The sequence below is a fragment of the Falco rusticolus genome, chromosome 1 (assembly GCF_015220075.1).
Source record: "Falco rusticolus isolate bFalRus1 chromosome 1, bFalRus1.pri, whole genome shotgun sequence".
NCBI classification, from domain to species: Eukaryota; Metazoa; Chordata; class Aves; order Falconiformes; family Falconidae; genus Falco; species Falco rusticolus.
In genome coordinates this window covers 113114801-113131342 of record NC_051187.1, presented here as the reverse complement: position 1 = coordinate 113131342, position 16542 = coordinate 113114801, and the positions used below count along the sequence as shown (strand labels likewise).

The following is a 16542-nucleotide window of genomic DNA, read 5'->3' as shown; positions in this document are numbered from 1 at the left end:
TGACATAACTCAAGAACTTTTGCACTACTAATTCAGAAGTGTGTTTATTTATATCATGTAGTCATGTACACCTTTTTGCATCCTATAGAAAAGAACACACAAAAGATGGAGTACAAATAATAGAAAGATACACTTTTAGTCATCTGTGCCTGTGCATCTTCTCAGACCTAGCTACAGAAGAAAAACCAATTAAATAAAGTCATAAAAGAAAACACTGAAATCCTTTCAATCTTCTCTAACTTAAACCTCCCCAGTAAAGAAAGGTTAATGGCTGTTTTTTCCAACTCATTCCCTTTAACCCATTCAATCATCTTTGAATAGAAAGATTAAGTTTTTCCAGGAATTACTTTTGCCTAAACCAAAAGCTTTAATCCTTACTGTAGACAAAAATGGGAGGTAAATAAAAAAATTGCTTATCCATACAATGTAAGGTCCTTCAAGGAGACAGAGAGAAAAGTACCTGTATTTAAGAGGTCACTTCCAAGTAAGTTGTGCAGACATGTAAAACCCCTTTCAGCTATGTATCTTAAAAGTAAGGAAGGGTATTTTCCACGCAACAGTGCTTGTCTTGCCTGCATTAGCATGTGAAAATCATTATAGTTTTGCTCTTTATTTACATTTTTGCCTGTTAAGTTACAGAAGGCAGTGGTTTGGTGTTTTATAACCTTGGTAGTATCAGGTGTTTAGATATACACTGCCCTGGCTACCTGACAACAGAAGTCCACCTCTGTTACACCAGGAGAAGTACTCCGTGAAGTACAGGTGATGAATGCAGCCTTATACCACCCCCACCCTGTGTTTAGACAAAAACGTCCAAAGACCAACTAAAACTTAAGTCATACAGATAAGTAACACATCCCTTTGGACTTGAGTTCTGCATCTTCTGTTAATCAGTCCTAATTAGGGTAAGGGAAAAGATGTTTTTTAGCAAACACCTGAAACTGTATACCTCAGTTCATTATATGCTAGATGTTACATGTAGTCCCCTACTAACCACTGGGATCCTGCAACCTTGCCCCAGGTAAAGGGTTTGGCTAATCAATCGACAAGTTTTTCAGCAAAACCAGAGAAAACCATACTTAATCAGCAAAGGTGAAAAACAATACTAGATCTGCTCATTTCAGTCCTCAACTGCCCTTGAATAGCAAGGCAGAGTTTAAGCTCAGCTTGAATACTTAAAGTCAGTTTTTAAAAGTAATTCGAAAACAGCACGGCTTTAGCAGTTACTGCCATGCCTACGTTTTCCATTATTTCCCAAAAGTTTCTGTAGACCATGTACTGCCTTTGTTCTCACAACAAAGCTCGTGATTAAATGCCTGCTCTAGTACCAAATGATTATTTTGGTGACCGCTGGACAGATTTGGGCTAGAGCTAGAGTTACGGTTTAGAACCTCCCAAGATGCCAAGACGACACTTGAAAGTCTTCATAAGTAGCAGACATAAACAGAGGACCGCAATGGTATTGACTATTAAATCCCTCTCTACTTGCTTAGTTTTTCAGGTTGAGAACTAAAGATTGCCTCTTTCAAAATCTTGAATACTGAAAACTATTTCGATTTTAAAAAAAGCCACCCACAGTACAGCCCCTACCACTATTCTGACTATGAAGTAGAAATCCAGTTTACATCCCTGTTTAGTTCGCATCTTGCCTATCTATAGTTTATAGTTCCGCTGCTCTCTACAAATGGCTCTATCAACACCAAATATGCATTTCATGTCACTGCAACAATTTCAAATACATAAATATAATAAAGTGAAAACACAAACATTTATTTTAAGTAGGGTTTTATACATGGCATGCATCTGAAAAGAAATCACATAACTCAGGTTTCCTCAATCTCAGACATGAAAGAAAGTGTACCATCACCTCTACTAGTATATACAGAGATATAAAAATATACACAACAGTTAATTTTACAGAGCAACAGAGCTGAGTGAATACTGTGCACACTGCACTCTCCGAGTTTGGACAGCTGAACGTCCAAACTGCAAAGGCAACAGGAACACTGCGGAGATCATTATCGGGGTCAGAAGAAACAGCATCAGAACTCTGACACAGTGTAAAAATATAAGGCAGAAGCCACTTTCTTCTGAATTGTAGGGAAGAGCAGAGCACACCGAGACTCTCCATCTTGCTTTTAAAAGTAGTTCCAGCAAGGAGTTGTACATGCAAAACAAACTTTGCATCAACAGTGCAACAACAAAAGAATACTGAACAGTAGCTCCATCATACAAACTTAAAAACACGTAACATGTACTTTATGCATCTCTCCTCACAAAATATCTAGGATTTGTCAGTGCATTAGTGTTAAAGTGGCATTAAAAAAACTTCTGCTATTATAACAGATGCAGAATTATTTTGGAAATGCATAGCATCTACATTTTTATTGTCTTTGTAATTCAGTTGGCATAGGCACCATTCTAGTCACACCAGTATTAAGAATTCTTGGTGGAAACAGCCATTCTTACCAATTTATACACAGCTATTCTTGACTGCTTGTCTTTTGATTTTGATTTCAACAAATAAATGCTTTTTAAAATTCAAAAATATACCCTATGAATATGAAAAGAACTATATACAACATACCTAAGACACAGGGTTAGCTGGCTGCCGTACGTGTAACACACTGAAGAGAAACATTCAAGTTTGATTTTTTTTTTTTTTTTTTTTTTTGAGATGAAAGGCCTTTGGGTTGGAAGCATATCAAAGACAACAGTGCAGTAGGCTGAGAATTCCTTTAGCTCAGTTCAGAACTAAGGCATTGTATGATAAAATATACAGTTATATTTGGTGCAATGTTACTATCAATTTTAGAATCTAGATCACGTCAAATGCTATAATTTCTCACTCTAGTAAACATACATATCCATCCTCTAACACAAACTCAAACCTTTGTGGGGAAAAAAATAATTTTCAAACACTAAACCTATTTTTTTTTTCTAATTTGACATTGAGGAAAAAACACTAAGCCAAACAATAATCCCCCAAAAAACATATGCTAGGAGTTCAGATCCTCCTTGTCTTTACTCGCCAGAAGTTAAAACATATCCTTGAACTTCACTAAAAACAAAGATTTTTAAACTGCTACTTCCAATTACTTCTTGTATTTTAAAGTCTTCTATTATCCATTCATTCTACGCTTGATGCCCTCTCTGATTATCTCCCAGTGTTGCCCTTCTCCTGTCATTCCTGTACGGCCTTCCTCTAAAGTTTCGCTGATACTGGTAGCCATCATCTCTGCTTCTGCTGGGGGGTCCTTTCCAGGCTTCCTCGGTTCTTTGGAACTGGTATCCTCCCCTGCTGGAATAACCCCACTCAAGTCTAGGCCTTCTGCCTCCATAAGTCTGGTTATAAAACTGCTTGGATCTACCGCTTCTCAGCATATCTGAAACTTCACTCTCATCTTCAGAGCTCTCTTCCCTCGCTCTCTGTGCCCTGCTTTCTGTCTGCAGATTGCCAGCACCCTTGGAATCTCTACCTTTGTCAGTCTTCTCCTTACGACCGGGAATGCTATTTTTTAGTTCGTTTTTTGATGGTTCTGCCGACAGCGGCGGAGTATTGGGCGCTGCTGTTTGCTGCCTCTCAGTCCCCTGCATCTGCAGAGAACGATTTTGCTGCCCAGCTGGTTTTTGCTTAGCAGGAGAAGCCGAAGGACAAGTTTGCTCCAGCTGAGGTGCCCTAGCCGAAGTTTCTTTTGGGGCGCTGCATTCACCGCTTCCACCTGCCACAGGGAATGGTACAGTGTTTGAGCTGCTGCTGCTGTGAGTCTTCTGAAGCTGTTCCACAGAGTTTACGACAGGAACAGGAGGGCTGCATTCTTTAGCCACATACATGCTTGCAGAGGTGCTAGCTGTTGCTTCTTTGTCCTCAGGTGAGATGACAACATTTGGTCTTGCTACTGAATTTTCAATGAAACCCTGAACTGGGTACCCATACCAAAAGTGAGGAAAGAAAGGAGATGCTATTGGAACAGCTCCTAGAAAGTGATTGTGTCCAAAGGGTGGCTGTGGGAACATATTTTTCCCTCTCAGGGACTCCTCATAGTTTGCATGAAGCGCTTGCACTGCATTCTCTGGTTCTACACAGACCTGTCCTTGACTTTCTGACACATGAGCTGTCGGTATAATCAAGGGCAGTGATGGAGATCTATCAACCTGGGGGATTTGACCACTGGATCTGGCCTCGCTCTGAACAGGAAAGTGCCTGTTTGTTCGTGCAGTTTCATTTTCATTCTGCGTCGGCGGAGCCTCCTGGAACCAGGCGTTGTGCGGATACACAGGAAGGGACATGTTTGGGTACATTCTGCAAGCAGCTAAGTAGGCCTGGTGCAGGGGGTACAAGTAAGAATGCGGTGCCCACATGGGACAACTGTATGCCTGCAAGATGAGGGGAGGGGGGGGAGGGGAAAAAAAAAACAAAAAACAAAAAAAAAAAACACACACACAACAGTGATTGGTCTTTTGACTGTTCAGACAGACATACAGGTCATTTACCATTTTGAAACAGTTACAGAAAGTAAAGGTCAATTTTTTTTAATTTTTTTTTTTTTTTTTTTTTTTTTTTTTTTTTACAGTGACTGCCCTCAGTTCTAAATAGCTAGGCCCCAGGATGATGCTCTCGTTTTGTTTTCCTTCCAAATGCAGTCGAAATGGGCAAGTTATGACCAGTAAGAAAACTAAATTACCTTAGTAACAATTTCTATATAAACACATGTTATTAAGTCAAGCTTTAGCTACGCATTTGAAGAGACGCATTTCAAATTCATTTTCCAGAATCACAACTATTCATCAGCAATTTACTCTACTAGCTCACTTCTCAAAATTCTAATAGATCAACAATCCAAACAAGTCACACCATGCACACATTTTCACCTCAAAAAACCCACACCAAACCAGAAGAAGAAGAAAAAAAAAAAAGGGGGAAAAGAAAAAAAAAATACTACACTGAGACCTGGAGTTAAGATTATTTCCCCAAGGACAATCTGTAAAGACTAAAATCCATGTGTACACACACAACCCGCAGACCAGCTTTCTTAAAAGACCTTTCATAAAGCAGGGGGATAGGTTTCTTTAAAAAATACAACACACTTCCATCTACTGGTGAGAGTCACGCAATGGACACGCAGCATTTTCCGCAGCAACCTTTTCTGTGCTGTTAATGAACACAAGCTACGTTCACAATCCTGGAGTCCTGCCTCCATTCCCCTTTAACGCAACACCTTTCCTCTGCTTCCACATTAGCTAACTAGTGCACAATGGCCTACAGTCACACTGCTCAGTTTATGAAGGCAGTCTTTGTGTTTGTACTATGGTACCTAGCAACTGGCCCAAGAGCAACATTGTAGCATGATTGCATAATACAAATTGCCAAATATTATACCTATTTCAGGCCATACAGAACACCACGTAAGGCTGCGGGAGGCACGAGGTTGTCTTAAGAAAACACTGATGTAGGTAGAGTGCAGAGCCCAACAGCTGGCACAGCTGTACTATCTGTAGAAACGGTTCCTGGAGCAAACCCACCCTGGTACGCCCACCCCGTCTGCCTCTCACCAGGAACTAGTTGGTTCACCCTGCACGAGCAGCTGGAAGGGTGTGAGTAACAGCACGGCAGGACCCGGGACCAAGGCAGCGGACAGGGTAATGCAAAACGTAGTTCCCAGGTCTACCACGCTGCTTGGTCACCAGTGAGGAGCACAACTACTCCAACACGGTACTTTGACCAGTAGATGGTGCTGAAGCACCAAAGTGACAGACTACATCCCAAAAAATGCAAAGTACCATTTTTGGTACCATCTCCGTAAGGAGAGTCCCAAACGTATGTAGGCTGATGAAATAACTGCTGTTTAAATATATTTCAGTGATACTTATTTCTGGCTTATGGAATTTCTATTAAGCAAAGAGACTTGTATTAGGCACACAGTTATTAATCCAAGTTTACTTTGTAAGTTGTGCTGAACATTCCCTCTTCCCATGCACAGACACCAAAGAAAATCATTACTTCTGGGTTCAAAGTCATGTGGAATAAGCCTCAGAGCATTCAGCACCTCTTCCAAAGTAGCTTGCCTGACAGGAGTAAGAGAAGATAAAAATGTTTCTTTTTTATGTGCAGAAGGGAGAAACTAAGCAAAAAACCCCCTAGTCCTTACCGAGAAATAGGAAACGTTGCTATTTTGGATAAGCCTCTTCCCTAACCACACAGATTTGCACCACATAAACACATGGACTATTATTATAATTATTTGGAAGGCTAAAAGTAAAATACTGTTGTCCTTAACCTCAGCAGAAAGGAGAAACATGCAGGTTACTTAAGGGAGCATCCACAGGGAAAGACATACTAGATATTTGTACTGCAATGGCTTTGCCTGTACATGGACATGGTCAAAGTCTGAGGGTCTTTTTATTATACCCTGCTTCTGAACAAATACATCTTCAAACTCACAATGGCTTACCTGTGCATTTGTAAAGCACAATCTGTTGACTGTATAGCCACAGCTGTAAGCCAATAGTTCTCACTGTCACTGTTGAGATAAATTTTATTCCTGTGAACTTGAACTGCAGTGTGGACCACTGCTGGGAACCCGGTTAACAGAAGACAAAAGAAGAAAGTATTTCAAATTTGAAAGTGAAGCGCACAGCTCCAGCAATCAAACGCCTGCACTCTAAGTGCTACCAAACACAACCAAATTTTATGGTACCACACACACAAAAACATAAATAAGTTTGAAGAGTTACCTTCACACCGAGATTGAAGAAAAATCTAAGAATATTCTTATCTGGGGGAAAAAAAAAAAAAACAACAGAAAAAGATCTATGAAGACCTAAAATATTACACTTCATCTGATCCAAAAACTAGTCTCTGCAGAAAGTTCCATTTCAGTAGAGGAACACTGGTATTAAGCTGCTGCTTGCATGTCTGATTGACTGGAGGTGGTGGGTGCTTGCCACAGTTAAGCTATCTAGAGCACAACCACAGTTCACATTTCAGTTTTAACAGTTTGTGGAACTGAACTTCTCGTTTGTAAAGAAACGGTTCAGTAAAACACCACTGCACAGTCAGACATGGTATGTTCTTTATGGGCATATTCCATATTTGTAGTATGCCAAAACCTGTATCCCAGACCAGAGAGGAAATGCTCAACAACTTCCAAGGTTTTGATTACAAGAGAAAACCTGTTACTGTAAAAAGAAAGCAGTTCCCCAGAGAAAAAAAATCCTTTACATTCACAAAACCTGAAGTTACGGTGGGTCAAGCTAAGAACCACAAAATGATCATATCCAATTTCCAGATGTAACCACGCAAAATAATCGCAATGTTAGCAATGCAAACTAAAAAGTTAAAACTCTATTCAATAATCCCTTCCACACCTTACATCATGGAATGACAACGATTAGTTCTTCTGACATAGACTAACAACAGGATCAATGAAGCTGTCCTAATCTACATTTAAAGAGAAGAAAACCTATTAGGAAAAATGGTATAAAACCCGACCCCGCTTCTAGTTTCTCACCTTTAGGTAAGTCTTCCCCAGTATTGCACAGGGAGTAAGAGGGTGCAACGGCTCTTTCTCCCTTTTCAGTAAAAGGGAATCCAGGGTATAGTGGATCCTGATAAGGATTCAGAGTCTGAGGCAAAGGCATTAAAGGCTGGTTAACTGCTTGCAGCGACACAGGAACTCCAGCAACTGGAGCAGATGTTACCTGAGCCTGTGATACAATAGAGTCAGGTCCCGTTGCTGGGGCTGGCATCAATGAAGAAGCAGGTATTTGGGCTGGAATACCTATGGGAAAGAAACACATCAACTATGTACTATCACAAAAGAAAGTGACAGCAGGAAAGCAAGTTTCAAAAGACAGAAGGGAGAAGAAACCAACCACCAGTATTCAGGAAGATATAGAATATCCTTGAGTCGGGAAGTTACAAACAAAAAAAAAAAAAAAAAGACATGGCTAAATGCAGAGAATAATTTTCAGAAAGAGTAAAACAGTTAAGCTTTCCTGAAATGATAAAGCATTCCCATATTTATTTTTAGAATTATTAATACCAGAAGGAAATAGGAAGGGGAAAAAAAAAGGGGGGAACTGGTAAGTTATGTGTAAATCTCTGCAGTTCTCATTCCAACCAGGCATTTACAGTCAACCCTCCATCTGAGCTTCCATTACATGGGCTACGCATCTTCTGCCACAGGTGCGGTCAACTATGAGAGGATTATTACTGTATCATCTGAACATAGTAAGCAGATTTGAAAGCTAGTTCTTGTACAGAAACCCAACAGCGGGACAAGAAATGCAGCACCTGATCCAGTGAGCAATATTGAATCAAAAAAAATTCCACGTACCAGAAGATACGTGTAGCGCAGAAAAAACATTATACTGGCTTTGCAGCTCAGGTCCAAATGGATCTCATTAGTTCCAGACATACCAGACCGTCCTTAGTAAATCAAGGGGCTTTAATATTACATGGTACACAGAGCACAAACACATAATCAAGCTTCTATGTGCTGACAGTGTGCTACACTTCAAGCAGATCCTCCGAGTAAGCCCCCTCAAAACTCAACGCTATCCCACTCAGGAGGAAAACAAGAGAATCGAGTACGCATCCCTCTTCCAACTTCAGGTAGGGAGTAAAGCAAACTACACATATGGGCCAATCAAAGATATACCAGAACTCCTACAACTCTCACTAGCTTTCAGCAGTGAGAAACTATATTCCTATAAATGACTGCCTGTGGAATGCAAAGTTGCAGGAAACCGCGGCTCCTGGAAGTACCTTCAATTTAGCAAGACAGTTAAAGTATTTTTCAGGGCTAGTGGTTTCTCATTTATGTTAATATTTCTTCAAACCTGCTGGTCCATAGGCTGTTGGCTCACTTGGCCAAGCTGGCACAATGGCTGGTACTGAAGGCACTGCTGGAGGTAAATGCATCTCAGAAAAGACTGGTGAGGGTGTTGGAGTTAGGCTTGGTAAGCAGTCTGTCAGGTTCTATAAAAACAAAGAGATAACACAAAGTTATTCTAAATCACCATTGCTGGTGACCCTTCATGTGTCTGACTTCCACCAACAAAGGCTCGATGACTCGGTATTACCCAGACTATTGACCAACACCACAGCAAAATATCAGCTACTAACGTATCAGGCTGCATACGTAAGAGATGTCTGAGGTACGTTACACATCACTGTGAAGAACTCTGCACCGAGCTCTACCCAGAACATGCCTGTACCATGACAGCCAGAAGTGTTATAACCACCTCCACAAGCATTACATTTAATTTCTCCCATCCAAAAGAAAAGCCACCCTCACAAATGATTACCAATAACCTTGGAGAAACCTGAAAAGGCAAAAGGTAAAGAAGTTAAAATCACAGCTCTCTTAGCAGAAAGATATGAAGTAGCCCCTCTCAGAAGAGGAAGGATATACTTTTACTTTTCTAGGAAGCGTTGTTCTTTTAAATTCTTTATGTTAGACATAATAGATTCCTAGATGTAAATACAAAATTTCAGCATTATCACCATAGAAATGACTATGTAATTAAAAGCCAGTATTATAATACATACGTGGCTGTGATGAAGCTCCCCTTTGTCTGAAGTCTCCTGACTGGAAAACTTTGAAATCAAACAAACATTTCTTACTTGCTCAGCAAGAATCGGAGAATCTGTTTTCACTTGTTCCAAAGGAGCTGAAGCTTTTGGAAAACTCTCATCTTGACTATTCTTCTAAAGCAAAGTTAGAAACAGACACAGCTAGTCTAACAATAAGATTTACTTTTCAAAGAGGCATTCAAAGATATTAAACCACACTACATACAAAGTGGGCTAAGCACCCAATCACTATTATAACTAGCGTAACATTCTGCTCATTGAAAGGACAGCAAAGGTTAAAAGCCAACAAGAGGCCACAAATCTCCACTGAACTTCAGAGACCATGGTCTGTTAGCACAGCAGCTATTAGTAAACATCAAATCTTCTCTGGTCCCATTATACTGAACATATGGACTGTACTAAGCAGTTACAAATCCAGATTCACAAGTGCTCTCGATAGCCCGGATTTGAGAACTCAGGTTGCAGAGAAAGACTATAAGTATGGATTACAGGGGCTGAGGAAAGCTGACAGCAATACAAGCCTCCAACCTTAGAAGTATTTCACTAAAAGCTGTAAAGCAGCAGCAGCAATCACAGCTCTAAAGGCAGCTATTGCTCTGCTAATCATGTATCAGAGAAGCAATAACATTAAGAAAAAATTTGGTCTTTTCTTTAAGATTACCTCAGATGAATTTGGCTCAAGCTTCTGACTTAAGTGGATCTGCCTGGAATTTGACTCTGTAACACCAAGACATAACCTAGTAAATGAACCATTACACCATTTATGGCTATCACAACTTAAGCCACTTAAAAGTTTGTCTTTCTAAAGTTAAATCTTCAAAACAAAACCTACCTCAGCACATATTACTTCAGAAAACTTAAATTTTTATCAAAGATCAAAGCATCCTAAAACAAACAGTTGTTAGGGCAGTAACAGAGCTACTACTTCAAACCCAGTTTTCAAAGCTCCACAGGAGTTCTTTACTGATGCTTGTTAACCATTTCACTGATGCTTGAGGGAAGCAGGAAAGAAACATAGCTGTCTCTTTAAACACATATCATTCATCCTAAGTCCCTCCTAGTGAAAAAGAAAGTTTGTACTTTGCTTAAAGTGAAAATGTTTTGATCAGCATTTCCATATTCAGGCGTTAAGATACCAGAAGCTTAAAAGTCTTGTCTACTTTAGACCGAGTAAAAGATTGATAAGCTTAGGAGGTTTTTAATGGTTCAAAAGATCTACAAAGTTTTCAGACTGATGCAGAAAGAGTTTAATTTCTCAAGCACCAGCAAAACACTTGTTGCGGGGAGATGGTGCTGGAAAACAGTCATGGCATAATCTTCATATAGTAAGAGCTGTACAAGTTCTTCACATTCTAGCTTATGTTCAAAGCTGGTTACCACTGCTTGTTAATCAAATTAATGCACATAAGTTTAATAGTAGCCACTAAATAGATAGGTACTTTTTAAAAGCCTAGTATATGCACCATCACAACTAGACAACAAAGTAAATTGTAACAATATTAATTATAAGAATTACTGCCAATTCCCCAAGCATCAACAGGAATCTCTAAATACTCATAAGGAAGTAGTTTATTCCTATACGATTTTTAACCTAGTTTCAGAAGAGGCAACGCAATCCAGAGTGTCACAAAAAACAGGGAAACCTGTACATGCCATGCACTTCAGCAAAACCTATCATGACACTGTAGTTAAGAGCTTTCTCTACATGAACATTCTTTTTAGCATTGCTGATGGAAGTTTTCAAGTGAAACAAGTTTTCAGATGCTCGGAGAATGAAAAATAGGTAGCATCAGTCCTTGTAAGGCCTTCTTGAACAGTCTCACATGTTGTAAAAGGAACTAAGGAGCACAAGTACCATGAATACACAACAGCAATGCCTCTGCTGTTAGAGATGAGAAAACAAAAACTTCAAGAAAAGGGAGGGAAAGAACAGCTTCTAAGAGGAGGCTAGAGAGTCTGAATTTTATTTAATCAGGAAGGAAAAAAAAAAAAGTAGTGGAAGAAGCTATGGTCAAAGTCAATGTTTAGTTACGGCAAAGCTGACAGGACAAAAAACAAACAAACAAAAAGTATCGGTTGCATTTAGCAGAGATATACTAACTAGATCCTGACAGCCAGCTTCAACTTTCATCTATTACTCACAGAAGAGGAAAAGAAGAATGAAGAAAAGCTTAAAGAGCTTTCAACAGACTGGGGTTGGGAGGAAAAAACCCAGACAAGTTTTGACCCTGTGACAGCTCTTTCTGCTGTAAGTGGGGAGGTTTTCCACTCTTCTGTACACCATCTTCTCCCCTCCTTCTGTACGCTAATTCTTAACCATACCACATTGAATACTTTTACCTGGTTTCCTCTTAACCGACTACAGTAGGCACTCTTAATAATCCTCCCACTGGCACCTTCTGCCACACTCATTGGAATTTCTACAGGATCGAGTTTAGGGTAGCTCTGATAGTCTTTTCATTTCTCTCATACCTCTTCCCACGTACTAAAAAAATCCCAGCAAGGAATCTGCTCTCAGCCACACTCAAAGCAGGAAAACATGTACTTTCTTCCCAAACCACACCTTTGCTACCTTCAGCCTAGCTTAGTCTGGCACTATTACTTAACGATAATTTCCCCGTCGTTGCCTGAACAAATGCCCTGTCTTGAACAAATTCTGAGGCTGGTAATAAAAATAAGCAAACAAAAAAGCCTTTATCTAAAAACATTTATTTTTACCTTTATCCTTTCGCTCTTCCACCTCTGCTGCCCACTTGCTGTTTCTTCTCTCATTATTTGAGAACTTTTTCTGGTTTAAATTATCCACAGTCTGTGTTGCAGCCTGACAGACCGACTGATTCTAAAAAAGTTTAGAAAAGCAGAAATATGACTTTATATAAGTGAGATAACACTTTGCCATCATCTGATATGACACTATTATGCCTTCATGACACATAATACCCATGATAGGCAGAAAGGGAGGGGGGGAGCAGTCATGGTAAGTATCAGATTCATCCACTCTTTCATTCATTGCTAAATTTTGCAGTGTCCTTTAAAAGCATTCATGTCATTAGTTTACATGACAAACAAAAAACACTTCACTCAAGATAGTATAGCTTTAAAACCACATCCTCCTCCTTCAGGTGAGCAAATACAGCATACTGTTCTGTTAACCACAGCTCACAGAAAGAGAGCAACCACCGCCCGTTAGGCTTCAGACTTAGTCTGCTCTTGGCAGTGCAAAAGAGCTGTTCATTTCTTCTCAGTTACACCAAGTTACTACTGCTCAAGAACTGAAAGATATAGCACAGAATGTCACTTCCACAAAGCAAGAGATATTTAAGGCCCATCTTTCACCTACGCATTCCTCTCAGCCTGGTTTTTGTTTCTGTTTGCCCTCAGATTTAAATCCAAAAAGCCCTCCATATCTCTAGAATAAACCTTGGTAAACAGCAGCCCTTTTTACCCCTAAGACCTGCTCACTCCCTGCGTGTACTGAGACTCCAACCCACTTTCTTCAAAAACTGCATCAATAAAATAAACTCTCAAAATCTAAAGGCCACCTTCTTCCCTCAGACATAGAGAAGTCCACTGAAGCCAGCTCAGCTCCACGACAGAAAAAGGGAAAGGCTGACAAAGAATTTGTATTACTTATGACACCAGGCAAGTTGTCACACCAGTAAGTTCTCAGGCTAAAAAGAAGAGTCACTGACAAATACAACAGGCTTTATGCAAACCAAATCAGAAACAATCACCTAGTCACCTCCGCTACTAATTCAAGCGCCGCAATGCCATTTTACTGAGCTATTTCTCAGCTAAATTAAACTGTACTTCAGAGCAAGTTCTTCACCTTGAAGCCTGATCCCACCATACAAAAAAAAGACAACATCTGAGTAACTGTAAGGGAGCACAGAGCTGTCCAAAACCAGAAGGAACATGAAGGAAAATACCCACAGCTTTCAGAAGCTCATGTGTCTACTGTATTTACATGCCTAAAGAACCATGTATGGCGCACACCAACTATTCCCAGGGAAATTAGTACGTATGTGTCTTATCTTGACTACACAAAGTGTTGTAGATTTGCGTACTTCTATGTAGAAAGTGAGAGTAAAGAAAACATCCTTAACTTCCAAATTGTACTGTAATGCATGGACAGCAAAATAACGATTGCTAATTAAAGGTTCATGGGCAAGTATGAAAAATGCACTATTAATCACAATGAAAAAAGCATACACTGGAAAGAGCAGGAAAAGCTTGCTCATCCCTCTGCTGGATCTCATAAAGCGAACGAGACTCTTCTATAGCCTGTCTCTCCCTGCGTTCCTCTGGAGATAAGCCAAAGTAGTTACAATCTCTGCTGCCATGGTTCAGATCCTCAGTTCTCTCCCGGTCTGGTTTTCTATAAAGGGAAAAATGAAATGGGATCACTTTGACTAAGAAATTCACCGGTATCAAACACAACAGAAAGCCATTGTTTAGATGGAAGAAAGAAGATAATTATACAGCACTGCTTATGTGATTCCACATATACCAGATCCCTTTCTGCCTACTGCAAGTTACCCACACACATAAAGTTTAAGGAAGAGAAAGAAAAGATTTTGTCCATTATTTATTCAGTTCGATACAATTTTGAAAGACTTTCTAACAAACGGTAATTATTAGATCACAGTTTAAAAAACCAATTCCTACATCAAGTGATCTAATACATTTCTGTGCCAATTGAGAACTGACCACGCCCCCACATGCTACATATAAACATGTAAGAGACAGTTGAGGAAGATTTCTGTAAATACAACAACAAAAGGGAAAATGCATTAGTTTTCCATGTCTGAAGTATTGCCACACAAAAACAACATCACTGTTTTGGCTTTCTGAATTACTTAGCTAAACATCTTGGGATACTTATCTATTTAGGTTAAAGGTGGAAGAAAAACGCCCTTAGGATATTGTATGTGGCAGACTCCAAAGACACCCCAGCCCCATTTATTCCATGAGGAGTTACGATACAGAAGAGTGACAGAACAGACCATGAAGAGTTTGGGTTTGTAACCAAGTACGGAATAGTCTTTTAGATAGGACAGAACAGTAGCAACGATGATGAAAAACTCTGCTGCAGCAGCCCAGTCAATTAAAAAAATCACTGCCGACAAATGCAGGCAAAATGCCGTTCTTATACTCCTTCAAGCGATCAGTAATAACATGAAAGAGTCCTCTCTATGACAGGTTTTGCAGAAGCTGAGGGAAGATCTTAGCCATGCCCAAGAACTACATGCAACATTACTTCAGCCCCAACTAGGAAAAAAAAAAGAAAACAAAAAAACCACACACACACCCCCAACACAACCACTTTCCAATGAGAAACTGCAGGTTTGGTAGTTTTCTTGCAGGGAAGATGCTGCCATGCAAAAAAAAAAGTGGAGCTCACGATGATAGCAATTTTGAAAAAAATTTAAAAATAAAATTAAAAAAAATAATTATTTTTCCTGTGCTTGTGTGTATTCTTAAGGACCTGGAACACCGCTGAAGAATTTAACGGCAACATATTTCAAAAGAGCATGTTGGAAGCATCTGAAGCAGACACTTGGGCTTCAAGAAGCTCAGCCAGAGTTCAAGATAAGGAGGATGTTATTTGCAGTTTTACCTTACAGTTTGGGAAGGATTCCTGCATGGAGCTTTTTGCTCAGTTGAGGTCTGATAAGGTTGGGGTCCAGAACCTAAGAACTGATGCTGCCTGGTTCCCACAGTATGCTGAAGTCGAGGAGGTAGTGCTGACTGGGGCTTTATTGACTTGCTCTGATTCTTTGGCCCTCTGCCATCTGCATCTGTAATAAAGAAGTGAAAACAGATACATTTTTTTAAATAATTTAAGCTCTTTGTGTGGCAGAATCCTTATTGTCAGACATTTTGTCCCAAAGACAGGTACAATCCTACCGGGCTGAGCATTCTGACCCCATGTTGGGAAAAACTTTTTCATCTTCTTCCCTGGCACAGTGTTCCAGCCCTCCATAGGAGAGGCCTGTGGAAGAGGTTTAAGGCTCTTCAGTGAGACAGCATGCCTACAAAACAAGGAATTATGGAGAAAAAAATTATATTAAAGACCAGACCGGGGCTTACATAAATTAATACTACATGTTTACTAAGACTGGTGGATCTTTCAGTTTTTGAGAGCATTGCAAAGTCCTTTGCTCTTTATGATTACACTCAAGCAACATGCAGAAAAACAAACCTTTTCTTTTTTTTCCCCTTTTTATAAATAAAACTCTCTGACAAGTTGATACAAGCCTATCTGGTAAAGAATGATCAATCATTTGTGAAGTGAGTATTACAACGTATTCAGGGCAGACAGAAAACCAACAGACTCAGGCAAAATTACCACAAACACTGCAATAGATGTCAAGATTGAAAAACATTATATTGGTGGTTTATATCCCAGAGCAATTACTGCTGTTTTAATTGAGGATGCTGTAGGATGTCCAAACAACTTTACGTTATTTGAAAGGAAGACATTCAAATCTATAATACACAGTTCCAATCAGATTAAATCTCAATTTAAAAAAGGAACAAAGTGCAAGACAATTTATTTTTTATTTATTTTAACAAAATGAGGTCTGATGAGATTAATGGGCACCTTTCTCGTTCCCTCATTCACTCTGACTGAAAGTGTTTCCTCTTCCCAAACTACACAACTTTGGGGTTTTTTTGCTCCAGAAGAGTTACAGAACTTACAGCAGAGCTCAAAAACAGGTCTTAAACTGCACCCATGCCCACCTCCCGAAAAAAAAAACAAACCAAAAAACAAAACACACCACCCCCCACAATGAAAACCGCCACCACTGCCGCCTCTGAAAACAACAAAAACACCCAGCCAACCAACAGCACACAAAAAACCACACCGCAATCCCCAACAACAGCTTTTAACAGTCCCAGCATAGGGCAAACGTGACTCTGACCTAAACAGAAAA

General features: G+C 39.8%; 1 protein-coding gene across 2 annotated transcripts; it reads right to left on the bottom strand.

Moving 5' to 3' along the window:
- Positions 1-133: 133 nt before the first annotated feature.
- On the bottom strand, positions 134-13929 carry LOC119152060 (OTU domain-containing protein 4-like). 2 transcript variants are annotated; one of them, XM_037396741.1, is made up of 7 exons: positions 13814-13929; positions 12320-12440; positions 9557-9715; positions 8845-8983; positions 7512-7781; positions 6736-6776; positions 134-4377 (listed from the first exon to the last, which is right to left on the bottom strand). In XM_037396741.1, exons 2-7 carry the CDS (start codon positions 12371-12373, stop codon positions 3136-3138), a joined length of 1905 nt encoding a protein of 634 aa, XP_037252638.1. In that variant the 5' UTR covers positions 12374-12440; positions 13814-13929; the 3' UTR covers positions 134-3135. The 2 variants fall into 2 exon arrangements, with proteins under 2 accessions (XP_037252638.1, XP_037252644.1); XM_037396747.1 differs by having other exon boundaries at positions 9632-9715.
- Between the last annotated feature and the right edge of the window lie 2613 nt (positions 13930-16542).

Excerpts from the sequence above, each read along its gene's own strand:
- LOC119152060 (XM_037396741.1), bottom strand. The coding sequence starts at position 12,373 with ATGAGAGAAGAAACAGCAAGTGGGCAGCAGAGGTGGAAGAGCGAAAGG. Across the intron at positions 9,716-12,319 it reads GGAAGAGCGAAAGGATAAAG|AAGAATAGTCAAGATGAGAG; the intron begins GTAAAAATAAAT and ends ACTTTGCTTTAG. Across the intron at positions 7,782-8,844 it reads AACAGCCTATGGACCAGCAG|GTATTCCAGCCCAAATACCT; the intron begins GTTTGAAGAAAT and ends TCTTTCCCATAG.